General features: G+C 54.4%; 1 protein-coding gene across 1 annotated transcript; it reads left to right on the forward strand.

Annotated features, from left to right (window-relative positions):
- Positions 1–1,660: 1,660 nt before the first annotated feature.
- C5H1orf167 (chromosome 5 C1orf167 homolog) lies at positions 1,661–24,928 on the forward strand. Its single transcript, XM_044943948.2, is given in 22 exon segments — positions 1,661–2,081; positions 3,139–4,194; positions 4,304–4,402; positions 4,897–4,996; positions 5,075–5,282; positions 6,361–6,435; positions 9,029–9,188; positions 9,731–9,917; positions 13,823–13,998; positions 14,477–14,663; positions 16,038–16,041; positions 16,094–16,465; positions 16,550–16,704; positions 17,383–17,591; positions 18,491–18,852; positions 19,992–20,307; positions 20,984–21,190; positions 22,865–22,958; positions 23,261–23,286; positions 23,744–23,848; positions 23,907–24,421; positions 24,752–24,928. Coding segments are annotated over 22 exon segments (4,860 nt in total). The 5' UTR covers positions 1,661–2,011.
- Positions 24,929–25,006: the final 78 nt, after the last annotated feature.

Genomic DNA, 25,006 nt, shown 5'->3' on the forward strand with positions numbered 1-25,006 from the left:
CTAGAGGCTCAAAAGGAGAATTTTGTTGTTGTTTGGTGTTTTTGTTTTTAAAGATGGAAAAAAATAACCACTGTTTAAGGGCTGATGGGAATGAATCAGTCAAGAAAGGGGAAGTGTTGATGGTGGGGGAAGTGACTTAAGGAGCAGGGACAAGGCCCTGACACACCATAGCCTGTGTCCTGCACCCTAGCTCTGTGTCCTGGTGGGGTTGGGGGGCTGAATCAGCTGTGGGGCTGTGGGGATCGAAGGTGCTCTTTCTGAGTCACAGAATGGGACCTTAGAGGCCAGTGGTGGCCCCGGGTGCTGGCTTTGGGCAGGGCAGACAGGATGGCCTCTGGAGCACAGAGGAGGGTCAGGCTGGGGGTGGGACCACACAGGATGGCGGAGGGGCTGGGAGAGACTATGGATACAAAGGTGACAAGTGGGGACACTTAACAGCATTTCTCTTTATACATATACATATATTTAGTTTTGTTTATTTATTGGTTGGCTGCACTGTGTCTTAGTTGCAGCACGCGGGATCTTTAATTGCAGCTTTTGTTGTTATTCAGCCACCAAGTCATGTCTGTCACTTTGTGACCCCATGGATTGCATCATGCCAGCTTCCTCTGTCCTCCACTATCCCCTGGCGTTTACTCAAAATTCATGTCCATTGAGTCGGTGATGCCATCCAACCATCTCATCCTCTGCTCATCCTCGCTCAATCCAACCTCTCATTCTCCTTTGCCTTCAATCTTTCCCAGCATCGGGACCTTCAGGTGGGATCTAGTTCCCTGACCAGGGACGGAACCCAGGCCCCCTGCACTGGGAGCATGGAGCCTTAGCCTCTGGACTGCTAGGAAGTGCCAGCATTTCTCTTCTGATGTCCCTATTTGATGGATAAAATAGGAGCAAGTTCTGCTGTAGGGGGAAAGTGGAGAAGTGGTGGCAGAGGCCTGAGAACAGCAGAGAAAGTGTGAGTTAGCATCGGGGAGGGCTGGGAGGAGGGGACCAGAGTCTGGTTCTCCAGCAGCCTCGGGGGCCCCGCTTGAGGCTGACGTGGTACTTTCTGAGCAAGGCCACCAGTGCACTTGTAGGGTTTCCTTTAGTCGCTTTAACCTGTGTTGTCATTTTTCTGAGTGAGTGGCAGAGAGGAGGAGCTGGGAGAGCACAGAGGGGATGGTTAGGACACTGGATGGCTAAGCTGCAGGAGGCAGCAGAGAGACATCAAGGATCAAAGGACAAAGGGTGATGAGAAGAGAGGACTAGGTCTCACACAAGGTCCAGAGGAGGGAGCTGGAAAGATGGGTGTGGGCTCTGAAACAGAAATTAGGGAGGGGTGCAGTTATTGAGGATGACAAAGTCTGGGGGGACCCTGGGCACCGGTGGCTGAGGTTGGGTGAAGGACAAGATGGTGGGAGGCAAGAAGGTCAAGGACTCACAGACCAGGAATTAGAGGGATCGTCCACATGGAGGGTAAAACCACCCAGAACTTAGGTGTGTGTTGGACAAAGTGACAGTGAGCCGAAGCTGACATCTTCAAGAAATAAATAATTAGAACTTCCTTGCTGGCTCACCTGGAGCTTAGAACCAGAACATTCTAGAGAAGAGAGAGGGAGAATGGTTGGGAAGTGGTCACAGGAATCAAAGAGGGGCACCCCATCCTGCCTGGAGTTCTGAAAGAAAGAGCCCCTACCTAACAGGGCTGCTGGGGAAGCGCAGTCCACAGGAATCTGTCATCAGTGTTAGAAGGAGTGGGTGCTGGAAGACATGGGAAAATGACAAGGGAAAAGGCTGGTAGGGGGCTGGGGAGAGGAGACCCGAAGGGGCCCTGAACAGGACAGCCAGGCTGGACCTCAGGTCAGCCAGGGATGCTGGTGATGGGTGGGGTTGGGGACCAGGGATGGGCATGGCTGGGTAGGAGCTGGGCACTCTGTCCTTACCCCTCAGAGCCCCTCTAATTAAATAGGACCGCCAGCTGTGGTGTGGAACAAGATCACTGCCCCCTGCCCCCAGCTTTGCCCTGGAGCACATGGAGCTGAGACCTGATGCCAGCTACAAGGAGAATGTGCCCCCCAGGCTGGCAACCTCCCTGAGGCCAGGCAAGAGGTTCAGTGGGTCTGGGTCAGAGGTGGCAAGAGCAGGGCCCCCTTGGGTCGCAGCCCAGAGCCCCTTTCGCAGACAGGCCAGCCCAGGGCCTTGTTAATTCCTGAGATTGGCTGTTTGAGGCCAACTGGACCAGGACAAAGTCTTCCAGCCCAGGCCCCAAGGGAGGATGAGGAAGTCAGGACGTGAGGTGAGAAAGGGGGAAACAGGAGCCCCAGAGCTAGGTCTCTGCAGTGGTGGGCTGGGGAACCCCCCTGCTCAGGTGCCTGGGGCTTCCAGAAGGCCACAGAACTGTGCAGCCAAGAGTGGGAGCAACCCAAGAACTAGTTCAGATTCCAATTCACACGCCAGTTTCTCTGTGTTCTAGCTGTGTGACCATAGGGCAAGGTACTTAACCTCTTTGAACTTTAGTTCCTGTCTGCAAACTTTCATGGCCCATTCTACCTGCCAGGCCCTCCCAGGCATCTCACCAGCACCCAAGAGGCCAGGTGGAAGGGAGGCGGGCTGGGGAGACTGGTGGCAGTGGAGCGGGGTTGGGGGGTGGTGGCTGCGTAGGGGAGGGCTCTAAGCCCCATGCCCTTGGTCCCCAGAGCAGCTCCCTTTTAACTTTAATGTGTTGGGTCTTGCTTTCACTCCAGCTGTGAGCCACCCCCTCATCCAGCACCTCTGCTCAAGCTGGACACTAGGGAGTCGTCCTTGATGCTTCTTTCCCCTTCACCCTCTTTTACGCCTTCACCTTCTCAGCAGATCTGATCTGCTTCCTCTCCACCCTCCTACTGCCCCCATCCCAGCCCCATCACCTGTCACCTGGGACACCCCTCAGCCGCCTCCCCACTCTCTCCCTGCTTCTCACCGCCCTTCTCCGAGCCCCTGCCCCATCCCTGCATTGAGTCCCTGCATTGATGCCAGTTTGCTGCTCTTGGGGTGCATCCATCGGTCCACCCGGGACAATAGCTGACACAGACCTCTGGACTCTGGGCTCCCTCCCCTGTCCCTCCCGAGCACTGACCACAGAGTCCTCCCCCAGTGCATAACTGTCTGTCCTTTCTTTAGAGCCACAGAGACTCCGGAAGAGCCTGGGTGTCAGCTTGGGCAGTAGACATGGCCGGTGGGTGCCCGTGGGCCCGGCTGAGAGGGGAGGGCCTGCTGCCACACCACGCCTGGGGACAGCGCTGCGCCAGGAGCCTTGCCAAGTCCAGAGCAACCTGACCAGCCCCAGCCCCAGCCCCAGCCTGGGCCTCATCCTGAGGGACAGGACCGGCCGGCTGACCAACTCAAGCTTCCGGCAGCAGGTCAACCTGCAGTCCTTGGTTGGGAGACCCCAAGGGACAGCCCAAGACTTTGCGATCCAGCAAAGTAACTTATGCGCAAGGGAGACCCACACGGCTGAGTGTGGACGTCTCACCAGCCCCCAGCTCTGGTCAGAGCCTCAGGAGAGCTTCTCGCCCCTGATGCCCCAGGGAAGCCCCCTACCACGAGGGCCACTGGCTCACCCATCCTCCAATCTGAGGCGGTCCTGGCTGCTGGCCACAGATACCTCTTGCCCAGACATCAAGCTTACTACAGGGCTGGCCCCACTCAAAGGGCCCACATGGTCAGACCCCAGATCCCAGTGTGGCCTGGGGGGCTGGACCTCCAGGCTCGTGGGGGAACCCCTGACCCTGAAAGACCTGGCTGTCCCTGCCCAGATTGCGCCTCAGGCCCCATCCCAAGCTGCCATTCACCAGCTGCTGGTCTGCGTGCAACGCCTGGAGTGTGAGGCAGTGAGGCTCAGGTGCCAGGCATCCTGGGAACCCCCAGGCCCTGTGCGGAAGGAGCCCTGGACCAGAGCTGGCCAGACACTCCCTGTCTGCTCCCGGCCCTGCCAGCCTGTTCTTGATTCCTGGGATGAGAGGAGGAGACACTCCCGAGGCCTCAGGGGAACTCCCGGTTTCCCAGAGACACAGGAGGCCCAGGAGGGTCTCTCAGACTCTCAGGCAAGCAGCAAGCATGCATCACTGAGGATCACTCTGGAGATGCTGCCTGGGGATGCCCTTGATCCTGAGCAGGTGGTCCTTTCTGCCTGCCCCCTAAGGCAAGGAGAGCAGTGCTTCCCAGGGACTACACATGGCTGGGGGCAGAGGGGGACCCCCTGCTCCCTCCAGGGGCGGCCAGCAGGGAGGCCAGACTCTGCTTTTCAACCTCGTCCAGTTCAGCCCAGGGCATCCTCCCTGGGCAGGAAGGAGGGAACAGGGCCTCAAGGGAGTGGATCAGCAGGGAGAAAGAAAGGTCAACTTCCGGGCCGCCAGGCATAGCCTCCATGAGGAGTGCCCTGCAGGTAGGGGCCAGAGGAGTCTGGGAGTTAGGGGACTCTGCGTTGGGGGCTGCCCTCCCTCCCAGGAATTCTCACTCCAAGATGGCTGTCACTACCCTGTCACCCTCCCTCGAAAGGGAGGCCTTGGGCAGGCAGGCTTAGCAGGGGGTATCTAGTCCTGCTTGCTTCTCAGCCTGAGAGTGTGTTGTGTTCTTTTATTTTCCAAGAACAAACCCAGAAACACTGTGAACCTGGAGCCTGAGTTAGGCCGGTGAGGATATGTGCTGTGGTGTGGGGACCGAGGCCATACTCTGGGAACAGCTCCTGTCCCACTTGCCTGCAGATTCGGGCCTGATGGCGATAAGGCCCGGCTGGCAGATCCTTGCAGAATTTAAGGGGGAGGGAACCTCCCAGGCCCCTAAGGACGGGAACGTGGGGGCTGCTGCTTCCTGGGATCTGAAACTTGTTAGGCTGCCCTGCACTCTTAGCAGTCAAACAGGGCATTCCCCTGCCTCCAGGAGCCCTTTTTTATGGGATTTCCAAGGCTAGCCCTCTGCAGAGGAAAGTCCTCCCAGTGTCCAGCCAGTGGAGCATCACCCTCCATGCTGGAAAGGCAATGTGGGTGGTGCTGAGCCCCCAGCTGCTCCCTGGGGCTGGGGGCCAGGCCCACCCCTGGTCAGCTTCGTCTGTCCCCAGCTGGCAGTGGCTGTCCAGATGTTTCAGAGCATGGTGGTGCTGGGCACAGCGGCGGCAGGCAGTGGCGGCGGCCGTGGCGCTGGGCCGGCGGCAGCTGTTACGCAGGGGTCTGCGGGCACTGCGGTGGGGACTGTGGCTCCGGGAGGCCCAGCTGGATGCGGCATGGGAGCGACACACACAGGCCCTGCTGGCCCGGACCTTCCAGAAGGTTAGGAACCTCCAGATTGGGGCATGGGGAGGTGATGAAACACCTGTGTGTCTGGAGAGGAGATTCTCTTGGGGCACAGGTTGTTCCGCCTGAGTGATTAGCAGGAGAGCGGGCAGGCATCGGCCCAGACCCGTGACTGAACTCTGATTAAGTTCAAATCCTATCTCCACCACTTTCCTTTCCTCCACATTTTCTCACTGTGTGATCTTGGGGAAGTTACTTGACCTCTCTGTGCCTTAGTCTCTTTAGCTCTGAAATGCACTCACAATAGCACATACCTCTCAAGGTTGTTGTGAGGTTGTGCTGTGCTTATTTGCTCAGTCGTGTCCAACTGTCTGCAATCCCTCGGTCCATGGGAACTCTCCAGGCAAGAATACTGGAGTGGGTTGCCATGCCCTCCTCCAGTGGATCGTCCCATCCCAGGGATGGAACCCAGGCCTCCCGCATTGCAAGTGGATTCTTTACCAGCTGAGCTACCAGGGAAGCCCTGTTGTGAGGTTAAATTAATAAATATAAGGAACTCAGAATCCTGCCTAGCACATAGCAAGCCCTCTGCTATTTAAGTGGTTGCTTTTTTTTTTTTTTTTAAGTAGGGGCTTCCCTGGTGGCTCAGCAGTAAAGAATCTGCCTGCCAATGCAGGAGATGCAGTTTTGATCCCTGGGTCAGGAAGATCCCTTGGAAAAGGAAATGGCAACCCATTCCAATATTTTTGCCTGGGAAATCCCATGGACAGAGGAGCCTGGTGGGCTACAGTCCATGCTGTTGAAAGAGTTGGACACAACTTAGCGATTAAACAACAATTTTTTACTAGAGGTTTGCTAGCCAGGACTGGGAGGGCATTTCAGTGTTTGTCCCTCCTTAGGAAAAGTGCTTTGGGAGGATCTAGCTCCAGGTTTTGTCTCCCAAGGAAAACCCTGCCTCTTGGGCTCCATTTCTCCATCCATCCATTCATTCCCAAAGAGGCAGGGGCATCTAATTGGTTAAGACCACAGTGTCTGACTTTGTCTCTGTCCTTCCCGCTCAGAGCACATTTGAGGCATCAGCCAACGTCCCTCTTCCCCTTCTCTCTTGACCTAGTGGAGACACTTGATTCAGCAACACAAACAAGGGCAGCCTCACGTCCAGGCTGGGCCAAGACCTCTGTCCTCCGGGGTAGACCAGGACCAAGGCCCCTCAGGAAGGAAGCCTGTGGTGGATGGTGCCTGGAGAAGCAGGTAGTCTGGGACACCCCAGGTTGGTCAGTGTGACCCGGACAGTGCTTGTGGCCTTCCCTCCTTGTCCTCCACTTCCCCTCAAATGTGGACAAGGATTTGTACAAAAGGATGTCCATCGTGGCGTTATTTATACCTATGAAAACTTCACTATCCAACATCAAGTGAGAAAATTGTTATTTAACCATGTGATAAACATTTGGCAACTGTTCAATATGATGTTTATCAAGATTTTAAAAATTCCTCCCCATTCTTTTTTTATTTTTTGTTTCCATATCTTTATTGATGTTTTTTCCTATTATAATAATCATAATAGGAATGCATGCTTGATTAGAAAAAACAATTCAAGATAGTTGCAAGTATTTCAGTTAATTCAAAAGTTTCATCTCCCTCCTTATGTATCTTATCCTCCTTTCTAGAAGTAGCTTTATGGGTATTTGCATATGGGTATTTTTAATGCTGGGAGAAAAAAAAAGAGGGTTAAAATACAGTACCTAATGGGCTTCCTTGGTGGCTCAGTGGTGAAGAATCTACCTGCCAATGCAGGAGACACGGGTTCGATCCCTGATCTGGGAAGATCCCACCTGCTGTGGAGCAACTAAGCCTGTGGGCCACAGGTACTGAGCCTCTTCTCTAGAGCCCAGGGAATTGCAACTACTGAGCCCATATGCCACAACATCGAAGCCCATGTGCTCTAGAGCCCGTGCTCCACAACCAGAGAAGCCACTGCCATGAGAAGCCCGCTCAAATGCAACTAGAGAGTAGTTGCATTTAGTTGCAACTAGAACTTGCCAGAACTAGAAAAGAGCCCGTGCAGCAATGAAGACCCAGCACAGCTCCCCCACATCAAAATAGTACCTAAGAAGGAATTCCCTGGCAGTTCAGTGGTTAGGATTCTGTGCTTTAAAAAAAATTTTTTTTTCTATTTATTTTTAATTGGAGGATAATTGCTTTACAATAGTGTGTCCGTTTCTGCCCTACATCAACATGAATCAGCCATAGGTATACATATGCTTCCTCCCTCTTGAGCCTCCCTCCCCATCCCACCCCTCTAGGTTGTCACAGAGTACCGAGTCTGAGCTCCCTGCATCATATAGCAAACTGAGACATAAGCATTACTGTATGTAAAATAGACAGCCAGTGGGAATTTGCTGCAGAACTCTGTGCTTTCACCGCCAAGGGCCTGGGTTCAGTCCCTGGTTGGGGAGATTCCACAAACTGTGTGGCAACAAAAAGAAAAAATAGTATCCAAGATGGGCTTCCCTGATAGTAAAGAATCCACCTGCAATGCAGGAGACCCCGGTTTGATTCCTAGGTTGGGAAGATCTGCTGGAGAAGGGATAGGCTACCCACTCCAGTATTCTTGGGCTTCCCTTGTGGCTCAGCTGGTAAAGACTCCACCTGCAATGCGGGAGACCTGGGTTTGATCGCTGGGTTGGGAAGATCCCCTGGAGAAAGGAAAGTCTACCCACTCCAGTATTCTGGCCTGGAGAATTCCGTGGACTGTATAGTCCATGGGGTTGCAGAGTCAGACACAACTGAGTGACTTTCACTTCACTTCAGTACCCAAGATATTGTTTTCTATGAATGAAAAATAGTGCATAGAAAAAAGACCAGGAGGAAAAATATTAAAATGTTGCATAACAGTGTGAATTAGTTAACACCACTGAACTGTTCACTTAAAATGGTTATTGTGTTTTAAATATTTATTTTAAAACAATCGTGTTTAGAATATTTACTTAAAATGGTTAAGATGGTAAATTTTATGTGTATTTTAATTACCACTGTTAAAAATAAAAATAAGTAAATAAATCTCATTTTCCCCTGTCCCCCCAAAAACGGTAAAATGGAAATAGTGGTCATTTCTGGAGCAGTGAGGTTTAAGATGGTTATTTTCAGTTCCTCAGTTTTCCATTCCAACGATGTATTGTTTTTGTTCTTTTTTTCATTTTTAAAATTTTATTTATTTATTTTAGGCTCTGCTGGGTCTTTGTTGCTGTTTGCAGGCTGTCGCTAGTTGCAGGAAGTGGGGGCTACACTTTGTGTGGTGCTCAGGCCTCTCATTGTGGTGGCTTCTCTTGCTGTGGAGCACAGGCTCTAGGCTCATGGGCTTTAGTAGTTGCGGCTCTCGGGCTCTAGAGCACAGGTTTAGTAGTCGTGTGCACAGGCTTAGTTGCCCCATGGCATGTGGGAGCTTCCCAGACCAGGAATTGAACCCATGTTCCCTGTTGGCAGGTGGATTCTTAACCACGGGATGGGCCATCAGGGAAGTCCCATTCTTATTTTTAAACAATTGTGTTTAAAATATTTATTTAAGTAATATTTATTTTAATGCATGTTTGTTGTAAAAAATCCAAATAGTATTAAAGAGATTACAGCAAAAGCAGAACCCTCCCCACAAATTACTCACATATCAGGAACAGAATGTACTGTCTGGAATAGAACAGGGGGATGGCTCAGCGCACCTTCGCTCCTGCCAGCAAATGGTCCTTCAGGACTGGGGTGGATGGGTTGGGACTGGGTGCCCTCCCTAGGCCAGGGAGGGCATCAGTTTCTATCTGGGCAACTTCACTCTCAGTCCAGGGAGTTTGAGAGAGGAGGCGGGAGCCCAGTCGATTCCGTTGTGTTCTGGGCTGAGGCCAGATGGAGGAGAGAGGAGAGTCCCGATCCTGCAGGCTCTGCAACATCTGGCTGGTGAGACGTGGGGTTCTGGGGAAAGGGGGAGATGGATCCAGGCAGGGCAGGGCCCGAGTCCCTACACTGGGCACATAGAGCCAGGCAGGGTAGGCCCAGGCCCCCACACTGGGCAGGGCAGGGGGGTCAGGGGCTCCTCAGTGAGTAAGTGAGTGCTTACTGAGTATCTACCCTGGCAACTTCCCAGACAAGATCTCATTTAAGTCTCATGGTGACCTTGGCAAGGCATTGTGCCCATTTTACTGATGGGGATCTGAGGCACAGGGAAATTAAGTGACCAGCTCAAGGACACATAGTACGAGAGGGGCACATCCCGCATTTGTGTGCCATGGAAGATGGATACAGGCCAGACAGAAGCTTGCATGTTAGAACTGGGAAGTCCTTAGACATGACTCACTCATGGGGAAACTGAGGCCCAGAGATGGAGAGTGACTGACTGGTCCCAGGCCACTCAGCCTGGCATCCAAGGATTCAGTGGTCCCTCCTGGCCCTGTTGCTCCCCTCCACTCACTCTCTCTTCCCGCCTTCTTCCCTCCCTTTAGTCTTCCTCCTGTGGTGCCATCAGAAGGAATGGGCCAGGCAGGAGAAGGGGGTCCAGGGAGAGGCCTCCCAGGCCACGCTGAGGACTCAGAGGATGGGGAGGCCCCCCCACACCTGGCGTTCTCCTGCTGCAGGTGCAGCCTGGGTGGCCCTACTGGACCCTCAGCACCGGAGAGCCTGGCTCTGCAGGTAGGGGGAAGAGAGAATGGGGACCACCTTCCCTGAGGCACAGGGTGGGAAGCAGCTGGGATAGGCCTTTTGAGTCCATTTTTTACAAAACATCTATTTATTTGGCTTCACCAGGTGTTAGTTGCGGCAAGCAGGGTCTTTAGTTGCAGCATGTGGGATCCAGTTCATCGATCAGGGATCGAACCCTGGGCCCCTGCACGGGAGTGTGGAGTCTTAACCACTGGACCACCAGGGAAGCCCCTTAAGTCAATTCTTGACTCCTCGTATTGAGAGACCAATGAAAATAAGAAATGAATACATCCACCATTTAGTGAGACACTAAGACCTGTCAGACACCACCCAGGGGCTGGGATTTATTTATGCATGCGTGTGCAGTTGCTAAGTCCTGTCTGATTCTTTGTGACCCCATGAACTACAGTTCATCAGGCTCCTCTGTCCATGGGATTTTCCAGGCAAGTGGAGTGGGTTGCCACTTCCTCCTCGAGGGGATCTTCCTGACTCAGGGATCAAAACACATCTCCTGTGTCTCCTGCATTGGGAGGTGGATTCTTTTTTTTTTTAATTGGAGGATAATTACTTTATAATACTGTGATGGTTTTTGCCATACATCAATATGAATCGGCCACAAGTATGCATGTGTTCCCCTCATTCTACCCGCCCCGTTCCCTCCTGACCCCATCTTTCCAGGTTGTCCCAGAGCACCAGTTTTGGGTACCCTGCTTCATGCATCGACCTTGCCCTGGTCATCTATTTTATGTATGGCAATGTACATGTTTCAATGCTATTCTCTCAAATCATTCCACCCTCACCTTCTCCCACTGAGTCCAAAAGTCTGTTCTTTACATCTGTGTCTCCTTTGCTGCCCTGCATGTAGGATCATCAGTACTATCTTTCTAAATTCCATATATATGCATTAATATACAGCATTTGTCTTTCTCTTTCTGACATACTTCATTCTTTATAATAGTCTCCAGGTACATCCACCTCATTAGAACTGACTCAAATGCATCCATTTTTATAGCTGAGTAATATTCCATTGTGTATATGTACCATGGATTCTTTACCACTGAGCCACCTGGGAAGCCAGGGATTCAATTATAGGCAGAGCTTAAAGCCCATGGAACCCATGACTCAGTGCAGGGACAGATAGGAAGGAAATTAACAATCACAAAGGATGTGTGTGTGTGTGAATACCACCCAAGTTAAGTGTTGTGAAGGGAAGGAACACAGAACTACATGATTTTTTTTCCCTGTTAACTATTTTATTATGGGACATTTTTATCTTACACAAAAGTAGGAAAACAGAATAAACAGCTTCAATGTACCCATCAAGAAAATCACCTCCTGAGAAAACTTGTTTCATCTGTACCCTAGCTACTTCCCCCACAAAAACCCCAGGCATCCTATCATTTCAGATGTAAATATCTCCGCAGGATCTCTAAAACAGAGTCTTTTAAACAACAGAACCACCATACCATGGGCTTCCCAGGTGGTGCTAGTGGTGAAGAACCCTCCTGCCAATGCAGGAGACACAAGAGACACTGGTTCAATCCCTGGGTTGGGAAGATCCCCTGGAGGAGGAAATGGCAACTCACGCCAGTACTCTTGCCTGGAGAATCCCATGGACAGAGGAGCCTGGCAGGCTGCAGTCCATGGGGTCAGACAGGACTGAAGCAACTGAGCACGCACGTACCACCATACCATGATCACACCTGAAATATGAATAATTCCTTAACACCAAGAAATAGCTGGTCAACAGTCAAATTTCCACTTCTACTATGTGTTGTTATCATTTGTTTGAATCAGGATCTAAATAAGGCCTATGTGCTGCCATTGGTTGAGGAATCGTCAGTCTTTTTAGTCTATGGCGTTCCCTCTGAGTTTTTTGTTGTTTCTTCCTGTCAATGATCTGTTGAAGAAACCAGGTTGCTTGTCTGATAGTTTCCCACTGTCTGCATTTTGCTGATTGCATCCCCTGATAGAGTTTTCCATGAGAACTTTTTTTTGGCTGCATGAGTCTTCGTTGCTGCGAGGGCTTTCTCTAGTTGTGGTGAGCGGGGGCTACTCTCCAGTTGCGGTGTGCGGGTTTCTCACACCAGTGGCTTCTCTTGTTGCAGAGTGCTGACTCTAGAGGTCATGGACTCAGTAGTTGTGGCGCACGGGCTTAGTTGCCCCATGGCATGTGGGATCTTCCCGGACCAGGGATTGAACCCATGTCCCTGGCATTGGCAGGTGGATTCTTAACCACTGGACCACTAGGGAATTTCTCTGTGAGAACGTCTAACAAAGGGAGCTGACCTCGACCAGAGTTCAGCAGAGATGGGAAGGATGCATGGTTGACTGGTAGAGGGAGAGCAGACAAGAGCGCCAGGCAAAGGGAGCAGCATGTTCAAAGGCCTCTGACAGGGGAACATGGAAAATTCAAAGAAGGACAGTCAAGTTGGAACCCTGTTAGTACAGGGTTGGAGGCCAGGGTGGTCTGAGATGAAGTTGGAAAGGTGTGCAGTCATGTTGGGGGGCAGATCAGAGAGGGCCTTTTTGGCAGTGGGGAGCAGTTGAAATTTTCATCAGAGCAAGGAGACTACTGCTGGAGGATTTTAGCAAGAGAGTAAGATGCCTGCAATGCAGAAGACCCAGGTTCCGTACCTCGGTCGGGAAGATCTTCTGGAGAAGGGAATGGCTACCCATCTCAGCATTCTTGCCTGGGAAATCCCATGGTTAGAGGAGCCTGATGGGATATAGTCTATCAGGGTCACAAAGAGTCAGACACAATAGAGCGACTAACACTTGAAAAATATTTCTCTAGGTGTTGAGGTCCTTTAATGGACTGGAACCTGGTGGCCCGGAGTTGATCAATAAGAAAGTAAAGGAGAGAGAAAGAGGCTGATATTCCTTGGTTTACACAGAAAGCCAATAAAGCCCCTGGCACGGGGCTTGCTCTGTTCAAGGAGGCCTCAGGCGCCCTCTCAATGGGGTGAAGGCTCAGAGCGCCTTCTCGAGAGGGTCTTAGAAGCCCAGGTAACTCAGGGAGACTCTGAGCTCCAGGGGATCAGCCTGAAAAAGAGAGAGAGGGAGGGAGAGAGAGAGAGAAAGCAAGACACGGGGACCAAAGCTCTGATGGAGCAAAGGTGTTTTAATCAACATGGTGGGGACATATATACTGTAGTTATTCTCAGCAAAGATAAAGATTAAAATTCCAGACTTACAAAACATAGGCGATCCATATTAAAGAGAGAGAGAGTTGTAAATAGTCACTTTTACCATATGGTTCACAAGAAGGAAGAGGGTACTTATCACCATATAGAAAAACTAATGAGGAAATGCCTGGATTCCTCAGCCCCCAGGAGAGGCTTGCCTCTCCTCTTAATTCCTGAATATTCAGGAATTAATAAGGAACAGAGAATTCCTGACAGATCCAAAACCGCACACAGGAAGCCTCCTGTTAAATGCTTCCTGACATCTAGGGACTTCCCTGGGGGTCCAGTGGTTAGGGCTCCACACTTTCACTGCAGGAGGCACAGGTTTGATCCCTGGTCAGGGAAATAAGATCCCACAAGCCTTGAGGCACGGCCAAAAAATAAAAATACAATTTTTTAAAAAAGAAAGAAAAATATTACTTTGGTTATGGTGTAGGCACTGACCAGAGGGGTGGGGGTAACAGTGGATGTGGGAGGCCAGGTAGGAGGCAGCAAAGAACTGCCAGGCACCCAGAAGTGGTGGTGGTGTGGCTTGAGCAGACGGCATGCCTCACTATCCTTAAAGCAGCCCCATTTTACAGATGAGAAAGCTGAGGCTCAGTGAGGTGAGTGGCTCGCCCAGGGCCTCAGTGGTGTGTCTGGCACATGGCAGGTGGCCGTAGCTGCTGTCATTACTACGAACACCAGCACTTTCCCTTGGCTGTCCAGGTGCTTTGGGGCCTGGCAGCGTTTCGTGCAAAGAGGGACCCGGTACCGGGACTACGTGGCCAACCGCCAGGCAGGGACCCTGAGGACGTGCTTGCAGCAGTGGGTGCAGATGAAGCAGCTCCGGGCCTCAGATGGTGCGAAGGTGGCCCAGCTGTCCCTTTGTTGGCAGAAGGCAGGTGAGTGAGCGGCTGCCCAAAGGGCTTCCCCTCCCCCCACCCAGCAAACAGCGCCACTTCAGCTCCTTCTGTAGTTGCCCTGGTTAACTTACAGATTCACGGGATGGGAGGTGATGAGATTGGGAGCTTTCTCAAGGGTGCAGCCTGGCAGACTTGGGAGGGTCCCTGGAGCAGCAGGCCTTGATGGGCCCCATCCTGGCCGCTGTCATGAGCTCCTCTAGAGAAGAAACCTCTTCCATCCTCCACCTCGAAGGGCTATGTAGCCCCTACTCCTGTGAAGCCCTGAATCTAAGGGGGATGCACAGCCCCTGCACCTGAGACCAAATAGGATCTTTGAGGTGTCCTGATGGGGGAGGGTTTGGAGGTAGTGGGAGGGGGCAGTGTCCATGAGGAGAGAGGTCCTAAGGGGCTGAGGCAGTGATCACCAATGGCTTTGAGCAGAGAGAGGTCACTGATTCATCTCTTGTCTACTTCTCAGGGAACATGGTTCTCTTCAGCTCAGTCCCTGGAGGGGCCACAGCCCATGGGCTGAGGTTCATGGCCGCAGCCCGGGTGCTGCCTCAGGAGCAAGGCCAGGGCTCCCTGCAAGAAGCCTGCCGGAAGCTGGCCCTCCAGCGGGTGCTGTTGCTCTGGAGGACACGGCTGTCCCAGCGCCAGCGGGCGGAGTAAGTGACCACAAGCTTGTGACCTGGGGTAGGGTCTTGGGGAACCTAGGGTGGGCGTGTGAGCAGTGCTCAGCACAGGATGGAGCATTCCATAAGGAGCAGGTGGCATCCTGCTCCTCCCTGTGGTCTCAGCCTGGGGTCTGGCACCCTGTGATGCCCAGCGGGTGTGAGGCTGTGGGAGGTGACCCAGGGACACTGAGACAGTGGCTGAGCAGAGAGCTGGTGGCGGGGGGTGGGGAGGGTGGGCAGGGCGCGCCAGGGGCACAGACATGGAATCCCACCAGGATGGCCGGAACCTGATTGGAGGTTGGTTTAATGCTCAACTCCCTCCTCAGAACCTGAACCCACCTCTCACCCATCTCCTAGTTAAGTGGGAAACCATGTCTGTCTCCTCACCAGTGCCTCCCAGTATTTCGCAGGTGCCTGGACTGCCTGTATGCGCAGAGTAGATACTCTAAATGAATAAAAGTGAGCCACTTTTCCCTGACCCCAGTTGCCTTACTGGGGCTTCCCTTCAGTGGTTAAGGATCTGCCTGCCAATGCAGGAGATGCAGATTTGATCCCTGGGTTGGGAAGATCCCCTAAAGTAGAAAATGGCAACTCACTCCAGTATTCTTGCCTGGAGAATCCCATGGACAGAGGAACCTGGTGGGCTAGCGTCCACGGGGCTGAAAAGAGTCGGACATGACTGAACGACCAATACACAACACAATTGCCTTATTACACAGCTAGAGAAACAGGCTCAGAGGGGTCAAGCACTGTGCTCTAAATCACACTGTGAATCTTTAGCAAGAAAGTCCCTATAGTGAGACCTTCTTCATGATGCTTTTATACAAGACAGGATGCTGGGATTCAGGGCCCAGGCTGATGGTTGTGGGTGAGGGGGCTGGTGAAGGTCAGGAGGGATCAGCTTCACTAATGGGATGTCAGGAGGAATGAAAACTAGCAGCTGCAGGGTTAAGAATTCTGTCCTTAAAAACTGTACACCTGGCATTCATCAGCCCCACACCCACTTGGTCCACTTGGACCCTCAGTCTCTTTTAATGCTGGAACTCCAGGGAAACTCCATTCACAATGATCCTTCAGAATGTAGCCCTCCTTCTGCCAGGCTGTCCTCTGGCATTTGGGTACCAGGGCACAGTCCATATCTCTCTGCGACATGTCTGGGGTTCCCTGTAGCCTGAGACCAGTGCTAGGATCCCAGGTCTGCCACTGTTTGGCATTTGAGGAAATGACCTTTCCTCAAGCCTCCGTTTCCCTACCTTTGTAACCAAGTGGAGGCAGAAATACTGGTGTGGGGTCTTGAGTCTTGGGTCTGGGGGCCTGGGCCCGGCTCCACCCCCCATCAACTGCATGTCCCCCCCCCACCGGGAGTGTGGTGAGAATCAAGCAGGTGATCACAGCAGGTAGAGCTGTGCTCTTGGCCTCAGCTGCTCATGAAGGTCACCCTGGGACTTTGGGAAGCCCAGACAGCACCCAGACCAGTAAAGCAGAATCTTCAGGGGTGGGGCCCCAGTGGACCCCGGTATCTCTTAGAGTCCTGGGTGGTCCCAGTGTGCAGCCAGTCTGGTGGTGCCCAGCTCTGTGCCTTTCCAGCAGCCCCAGCCACAGGTGAGGTGCGACCCCAGCACTCCCCTGCCCCCTCCTGTAGCTCCTTCTTCGAGGGCGTGCAATGGCGGGCACTGAGGCACATCCTGAGGGGCTGGCGCCTGAGAGCACAGGATCCGGGCAGTGCCAGGATTGCCTCGGCCCCAGATCCGCCGCCAGGCCACAGCACACACCGGAGAAGCTCCCAGGACAAGGTGAGGGGCAGAGGGTGGGGAGGAGGACAGGGGAGGAGACGATGGCAAGCCAGAGCACCCAGGACCCCACAACTCCTTCCCCAGGCTTCCAGGGCCCCCGCCCTCCTGGAGATGCTCCAGTTGAGCTTTCTGTGGGCAGCGGGTCGGCGACAGCAGGGGCGATGCCTTCTGCTCTGGCGGGCGCAGGCCCAGCAGTCCCGGGACGCAGCGAGGTGGCACCAGAGCACACTTCAGAGGCGGTAGGGACCCCTCCCAGGACAGGGGAGCCATGCTGCCCGCCCCCCACCCCTGCCCTGTGGATTTACTGTTTCCCAGCAATCCTTGCTTTTCCATCCGCATCTCCTTGGGGTCTGCATCCCAGAGGGCCTCCCTTCACTCCCCAGACTCAGGTACTGCCCTCCTACCCTGCCCTGCTGCGAGACATGAGGGGGAGGGTAGGGATCATGTGAGGGAGAGTATTCATTTCTCCCAGAAATTTCATGGCTGTGGTCATCTCAGCTTTGTCCCACACCGTCTGTGTGATCTCGGGCAAGTTGCTTAACCTCTCTGTGCCTCTATCTCCCCATTTGTATGGGGTTCATACTAGGGCTCTCACTGGTGGGACTCAGTGAGGTAGGGGCACACACATCCCCTAGCAAGCACAGTACCTGGCATTAGTAAGCACTTAGTTCACAGCGCTGTTCATCACAGCAGTTGGCATCGGGCATCTGGGGTCCCATTGTATCCTGACCACCTGTCAGCATGACCCTCAGGGTAGCGTTGAAACCCTCCAGCCCCTAGCAACCCCTCCTCCTCCAGGATGGAAACAGGAGAAAGGGTCACCCAAGCCCCTCCTTGCTGCTGAGGGGAGGGGAGGGCAGGGCCAGGCTGGCCCAGGGTGGCAGTGACCACCTGAGGGTGGACGCTCCCGTTCCCAGCATCCTCCTTGACTGGAGCCACTGGGCAACAGCCCAAGGGGCCCAGAGAGAGCTGGCTGCCCGCTGGGCCTGGGATCGGAGGGGCAGGGCTGCCCTGGGCCTGTGGCGGCAGCGGCTGGTACAGCAGCGGGAGGTGGAGCGGCGGGCCCGGGAACAGGGCCGGAGACTGCAACGACGTGCCCTGGGCCACTGGCACTTCTACTGGCAGAGTGAGTCGGGGACTGGGACGGGGCACCAGGGGTGAGGGAGGGGCCAAGGTCCGGCAGGGACGTCCAGGATTCAGGTCCTCTAGCACAGACTCCAGTGATGGACTGGGTGACAGATTGGGACCGAGGTGTGGGGGGGGTGTGTGTGGTGTGTGTGTGTGTGTGGATGCTGTATGCTTGGGTTCACAGTCCCCACTCTTCCATTCCCTGATTGTATGGACTTTAAACAAGCTACTTAACCTGAGTCTCAGCTTATTCATCCATAAAATGAGGACAGTGGTACCCACCTGCTAGGGTGGTGGTGAGGATTCTGTAAGACAATCCACATGAAGTGCTTGGCTCAGAACCCAGCTCCTTGTGGGTGTTACCATCATCCTCACCATCTCCATCACCATCTCCATCTGCATCCTCATCATCCTCACCTGGCCTTTAGGAGTCAGGGGGTCCTCAGAGCCCAGCACAGAAAGCAGGGGTCAGTGGGGCCATTTTAGAGGCTTCTCACTCCTCCAATGTCATATCAGTGGGCTGCCAGGTGGGGACTTGGATGTTCAGAAATTTATGTCCTGTCCACTGGGGACAGCAGCTTCCCTGACCCAATTGTTGCCCAGGGATATTGACCCAGTGTTGCCAGATCTTTGTTTTTACAGAAAAGCTGGAAATCTGTATTTTTGTGTGAATTCTCCTGATTCCAAAACATCATCAAGAAATTAAAAAAGAACTCTATGAGTTGGTTGGCTTAGTCACCAGTAGAACACCTGTAATGAGAGAATTTTAACCCAGTTAGCCGTTCCCGCTTGGGTAGAGGGTCGAGGCTGGCGGAGCAGGGGCCCACGGTTCTCCAGGGCCCAGGCTTGAGGCTGGAATGAGCACTCAGAGGGACCTCAGCATCTCTCTGGCCACAGGACAGGTGTTCCTGCAGGAGAAGTGCCAGCGGTGGGTGCAGGCCCGCCTGCAGGGCCTGCGGAGGGCCATGTTCTGGGGCTGGCAGCAGGCAGCAGCTCGCCGGAGACCCGTGGTGGCCAGTCCAGAGCAGCTCCTACTGCAGAGGTGGGTGGGCCTGGGGGTGGGAGTGCGAGGGTCATCCCCACCCCAGAAGCAGCAGGGAGAGTGCCTAGGGATGGGAGGCTGGGTGGCCTCTGCAGCTCGAGACACAGGCCAGGCTGGAGACCTGGCATCCAGGCAACAGGGGCATGAAAGGAGATCCCAGCCTGGAGTCAAAACCACCAAGCTTCCATTCTCCATGTTGTTCAGGAGGTGGGGGATAGTAAGCCCCTAACCCCTCCCAATGCCCTGACAAGCCCTGGGTCTCCACCTCCTGACTGGGTCAGCCCTTTGGTTTCAAAGCTTACAGCTAAGATGGGGGAACCAATTCCTCAAACAGCCACTGGAACATGGGTTCCAACTCCACCTCTTGTTTAATGAATCACAGAACAGGAGAATTCCATAGTCAAAGAAAAGAGTGAAATCTGAAGTAGAGATGGTCTAGTGACACACATCTACAGATCATAGATGCATGTGGTTTTTAAAAAAATTATCTTTGGCCACGCCCCACAACCTGTGGGATCCTAGTTCCCCAACTAGGGATTGAACCCAGGGCCCTTGACAATGAAAGCATGGAGATCTAATCACTGGACCACCAGGGAACTACCTGGGTGCATGTTTAAAAGCAGAAGGGGACAGATCATGTTTTCTCCCAGGGTTGGTTCTATACAAACTCACAGGCGTTCTCAGTGCTCCCACAGGGGCAGTGAACCATTCACTGCAGAGTACCTGATGTTTTCTTGGCCTCTCTGACCACAGTCCCCTCACTGACCTCCTGCCCTAGAGTTGCCGTGTGAGGGCAGACAGGGTGTGGCTGTTCCCCTGATGTAGGGGACCTGGACCCACACCATCAGGCTCCCACACTGTCCCACGCAGCCTGCCCTCAGCAGCCAGGGTGCACGCATGCCGAGGCCCCTAAATGAAAGCCAGGGCTTTCACCTGTCACTTAATCAGTCCACACTTCTTTTCCTTAAAAAAAAAAAAAAAAAAAGATTTATTGATTTTGCTTGTTTTGGCCATGCTGCATAGCATCGCATGTGGGATCTTAGTTCCCTAGCCAGGGATTGAACCCAAGCCCCCTGCAGTGGGTGGAAGGCAGAGTCTTAACCACTGGACCTCCAGGGAAGTCTGGTCCAGATGTTTTTAAGGCACCGAGGCTGTGTATACAAAACTGTGTATAACCTGTGATGGTTTGTGGACGAGTTTCAGGTGTAGCTTTGAATACCTGGACTGGAGTGCTGCAGCCCATGGGGTTGCAGAGTTGGACACGACTGATCGATTGAACTGAACTTTGAATAAATGAGACTTCTGACTGGGAAGCCACCTAGGCCCCTCCTCTGCCCATTCTGCAGCCACTTCCAGGCCTGGTGTGGAGTCGTGAAAGCCTCCTGGGCTAAGCATCCAGCCTTCCAAGATGGTCTGAGCAGACGGATACCCAGTGCCACGTTTGCCAGTGAGGCCCCAGTGGCCACAGCCCAGCCTTGGGAGCTGCGTGCGGCCCGGGCCTCCTGCTGGAGAAGCCGAGAGCAGAGGTGCCAGGCAGACAGGCAGCTGAGGAGGACCTGGGCCCAGCAGGCCTTCGTTGCAAGGCGAGTGGCCCCAGGCCAGTGTCGCAAGGCCTGTCGGCAGGCAGGAGAGAGCTCCAGGGCCCAGGCCCTTTGCTGGATGCTGTGGGCACGTGAGTCCTGCCAGCACCAGGTCATTCGAGACCATGCTGTCCCAACTCTGAGCGCCAGGTGGGTGCCCTCGACCTGAGGGCAGTCCCGTACTGTGTGGGGCCAGCTTAGGCCTTGAACTTGTTTAGGGTCAGGGTACAGGGTATTTGGTGGCTAGTGGCGGGGCTCAGGGGGCTAGGGGTGATGGGATAGGACATCCTGGTCATTGCAGCTAGTCCTGGGGCCAAATGCCAGGTCTGTACTCTCCAGCCATGCCACTCCCTCCTTGGGCAAGTCTGACTTTGAAAGGTCAAAGGAAGATAACAGGCCTGCCTTGCAGGGTGGCCCCAGGGTTACCATGGGCATACTCTCAGTTCAGCTCAGGCCAGACGCACACCAGGTGCTGAAAATATACAGCAGTGCTTGTGGGGGGATGGGAACAAAGGCGCAGTGGGCAGGCCCGCTTTCTCTGTCCCCACGTGTAATATTCTGCTGCTCTCTGTGCCCATTTGAACCTGATTTCAACAGAAGAGGGATGAGGGAGGGGAGCACAGGCATGGGGCTTTGCCTGGACCCACCGGAGAGTCCCGGCCCTGATGACTTCGGTGTGGGTTCCTCCCTCCCCCCAGGGTCCAAGAGACCTGGACCCAATCAGCGACTCAGGGCCATGTCCAGCGAACTGCCGTCACCCACTTCCAGCAGGCTGGGACCAGGCGCTTCCTGCGAACCCACTGGGCCCAGTGGCGGACAGCACTGTTCAGAGTGTGGCTAGAACCACAGGCGGAGGTCCAGAAGGCCAGCAGAGCCCACCCGGCCAGGCCCAGGGCCAGCTTCCGGTGCTGGACTGGGCTGGCCACCAGAGGGCGCCTCCTGGTGCTGATGAACCCTCCAGCCCTGAAGAGCCAGGTGAGGCCAGGCCGGGTTGGGTGGGAGGTCCCAAATGACCCGAGGGCCAGTGGCCTCAGAATCAGCTTGATTCAGCCCAGGCGGCAAGGGTGGCTGGATGCTTCTCCAGGATCCCAGTGGCCTTGTGGACAGCACCCCTACTAGTTCTCGGGCAGCCTCTGGTCTGGCAGTCAGCCAACTGTGGGACCGTCAGCAAACACTTACTGAGCACCTGCTGAGTGCCAGGCCAGTGCAGTCTGCTACAAAGGCACACCCTGGCTGGCAACTGTTAAGGAGCAGACACCTCAACTCCCAAGTGAAGGTGCAGCCTAGGATCAAGATAGGTAATTGAGTTCAGTAGAAATGGTGACAAAGAGCTGGGTAGCCTAACAGGAGGGGAGAAGCCACAATGACTGCGTCACTCCAGGCACAAGGAATGCCACTGCACAGCAGTCTAGGGACACTTCATTGCAGGGCACACAGTATTCCTCTAGATGACTGGCAGCATCAAGAATCCTATTCTAGGATACCAGGAAGCATGGCATAGCCTCTAGGAAGGTTCTAAGAAAAAAGATTCAAGTCATTTATTTTAAATGGAATTGAAGGGGACTAGTTTAAGGCAATGGCACTCCACTCCAGTACTCTTGCCTGGAAAATCCCATGGATGGAGGAGCCTGGAAGGCTGCAGTCCATGGGGTTGCTAAGAGTCGGGCACGACAGAGCGACTTCACTTTCACTTTTCACTTTCATGCATTGGAGAAAGAAATGGCAACCCACTCCAGTGTTCTTGCCTGGAGAATCCCAGGGACGGGGGAGCCTAGTGGGCTGCCGTCTATGGGGTCGCACAAAGTCGGACATGACTGAAGCGACTTAGCAGCAGTAGCAGCAGCAGCAGCAGCAGCAGCAGCAGCAGCTTTGGTTACTTACAGAATCTGCATTTTCACCTATGCAGGGCTATGGCAACTGCAGACTTTGAGGTCTCTGGGTATTTTCTTTCTAGATCTGTGTTTCAAGACAACTTTGTTTTCAGAGTATGTTTATAAACACTTCCATTCCTGTCAGCAAAGGCAGGCAGGGATCCCATCTACTGATGGAGAAACTGAGGCTTGTAGAAACAAAATACAGTAAATGCCAGGAATGGCCAGTGGTACTAGGGCGAATTCCAGGCCCCCTTCTTTCTACCGCATGCACACACATGCCCAGGCAGCCCTCACTTAACAGGAACAGGCTTTATGCCATCTCTTGGTGGCACAGGCTCCCTTCAAGAGCCCCCGCCCCCACTTGTATAAAGCAGTCGCTGGGGTCTCCAGCCCTGGAGTCAGACCACTCTGGAGAGGTGGGGCCTCAAACAAGTAACTTTTAACTTTATGTCACTAAGTAGGGAGAGAAATGCCCACCTCACAGGCTGTGCCTGACACAGGCAGGCTCTGAGCAGCAGCTCTTATCGGTCCACTCGCCTTCCAGAGTCTCCAGCCACGTGGGAGGATGGGGGAAGAGGCAGTGGTGTGTACCAAGGGCCACATTACTCTTGGCCCTTTTCTGTCTCCTCTGGAAGCCTCACAGGAGAACCTGAGGCAATATGAACCGTCCCACTTGTTCGCACACAAACAGGAAGTCCCCTGATGGGCTGGGGCAGGACAGAAAAGGAATCCTGCCAGGTCACTGGGGTTCAGGCTTTTCTCTTTGTTCCTTCAGACTCGCAGCAGCAGGCCATGGACCATGGGGCCCAGCCCAACCCAGCACCGCAGCCCCAGTGGACAGATGCAGGGAGAAGCGTCCTGGGCTCAGAGTAAGGAGACCCTCCCTCTGGGGATAAACGAGGTCTGAAGTGCAGCGGTGAATCAGTTACCAGCCCTCACAGGCCTGGAAATCAGCATCGAGCTCTCTACGAACCTGTCTTTTCTATTTACTGTCTTCCCTACCCATCTCCTCTTCTGGAACATTTCCCAGTGTTGGGAAAACAATGACAACTTCTCCCGCACCACCCGGTTCCTTCTCTTTGGGCCACAGGAGACTTGGACAGCGGTGGTGGAAGCAGGGACACTGGCTCCATTCACTCAACACCATTTCTTGTTCACCCTTCTCTTACAGTTCAACCTCCAGAAGCATTGGGGCAGGTAAGTCTCCTCCCCTGAGTCATGTGTTAAACCTCTTCCAACTCCCCTTTCCAGGTGACAGCCAGCCTCCCCTCTGCCCCACCTCCCAGCTCCAGATGCAGGGGCCCAGGTGCGCCTGCTGGGCCCTGGGCCAGCACCCTGCAGGGTCAGGAGGGGACTGCAGCTCTGAAACCAGAGACCTCGAGGGCAAGACAAGGCATCTGGGGTAGGAGCAGAGGGTGTGCATAGAGAGGGAGAGGTGAGGATGGGGGCCGGGCCGAAGGGTTTGCCTGACCCATGGCCAGACCTGGGCCCCCACCCCTCCCCCGCCAGTGCTCATCCCACAGGATCCCAGGGGCACAGGCCCAGGCCTGGGGCTCTGCCCTTTATCCTGACCATGAGGAAGCCGTAATGGCCGTCAGAACCCACCAAGGCCTCTCCCCTCAGGAGGAAATACCTGCAGTGCTGGCGACTTGAGGCCCGGCTGCGCCGGCTGCAGAGCTCCCAGCAGGCCAGGCTCCAGGCAGCCATGTGGCAGCGCTGGGTAGATGCTCAGGGGGCGGAGAGGCTGGCGCAGACACTGGTGAGTGTGGGGCCCCTTCCCAACCTCACGCTGATTGCCCATCCCGTCCCTTTCCCAGCCCTAACCCCTGGACACGCTGTCTCTCCAAGTTTGGTCTTTGAACCTACCAAGCCTGAAACCTTGGGAACAGGACCAGGGACCTGCACTGTTAGCACATCTCTGACGACATCCCCTTGTCACACCCCCTTTCCCCCCGCGCCGGGGCTTTTAGCCTGGAGCAGAGGGAATGGCCCCCTCTTCCCTCAGGGCTGCAGGTGGGAAGAGGCAGCGGAGGGGCTGGGGGCTGCTGGGGATAGTGGTGGGCCCACTCAGGGCCTCCTAGCAACTGTCCCCACAGCTCAGGCAGTGGCACCTGAGATGGGTCTGGCGACTGTGGCGGTGGCGCGTCCTGCGGTTGCAGGTGGCTCAGCGGTTCCAGAGTCAGGAGGACGGCCGGGTCCTTTCCCAGGTACCGGCGGGGGCCCCATCTCCAGCAGGCCCTTCCCAACAGGGCCACACCTGAGCATTCCTGAGCTGTGCCCTCCCTGGCGGCTGTCCCCAGAGCCTCTCCGTTTTCAGGGAGGGGTCAATTCAGTTAGGAGAAAACAGCCTGGATTCCTTAATTCAGCTCTTGACCAAGGGCTCCGCCCCGTCCTACATCACTGGTTGAGGACAAGGCTTGGCCCAGGACACAGCTGTTGTTCACACCAGCCCGTGATGGCTGTGGGTTGCTGAGTGTCACCCCTTCCTGACATGCAGAGCCTAGCTTCCCTGGTCACAAATCACATGTATCCTGAGCCAGGGCTCTTGGCCTGGGGCAGAGGGAAGGGCCCTCTCTTTCCTCAGGGACAGAAGGATCTGGGCCCAATACTGACCACACAGACCTGGAAGGGAGCCGAAGAGCTCCTCCCTCCCTGATTCCAGGCCTTTAAGAAGTAGCACCAGTGTCTGGCAGCCAGGGGCCTGAGGACCAGAGCCAGCAGCAACGTGAGGCCCTGGGGCAAGGCAGGCCTCAGGAGGCCTGGAAGCAGGCTGGAAGCTGCCAGAGCCCCAGCACTGGGTGGACCTGGGGCGGAGAAGGGGGCCCAGCTGCAGCTGTGACTTGTTCTCATGGAAAGAAAAACAGATCGGAGCTCCACCCATCTGCGGAGCGCAGGCTCAGGCCACGGAGAGCCCAGG

Source organism: Bubalus bubalis, chromosome 5 (assembly GCF_019923935.1).
Source record: "Bubalus bubalis isolate 160015118507 breed Murrah chromosome 5, NDDB_SH_1, whole genome shotgun sequence".
NCBI classification, from domain to species: domain Eukaryota; kingdom Metazoa; phylum Chordata; class Mammalia; order Artiodactyla; family Bovidae; genus Bubalus; species Bubalus bubalis.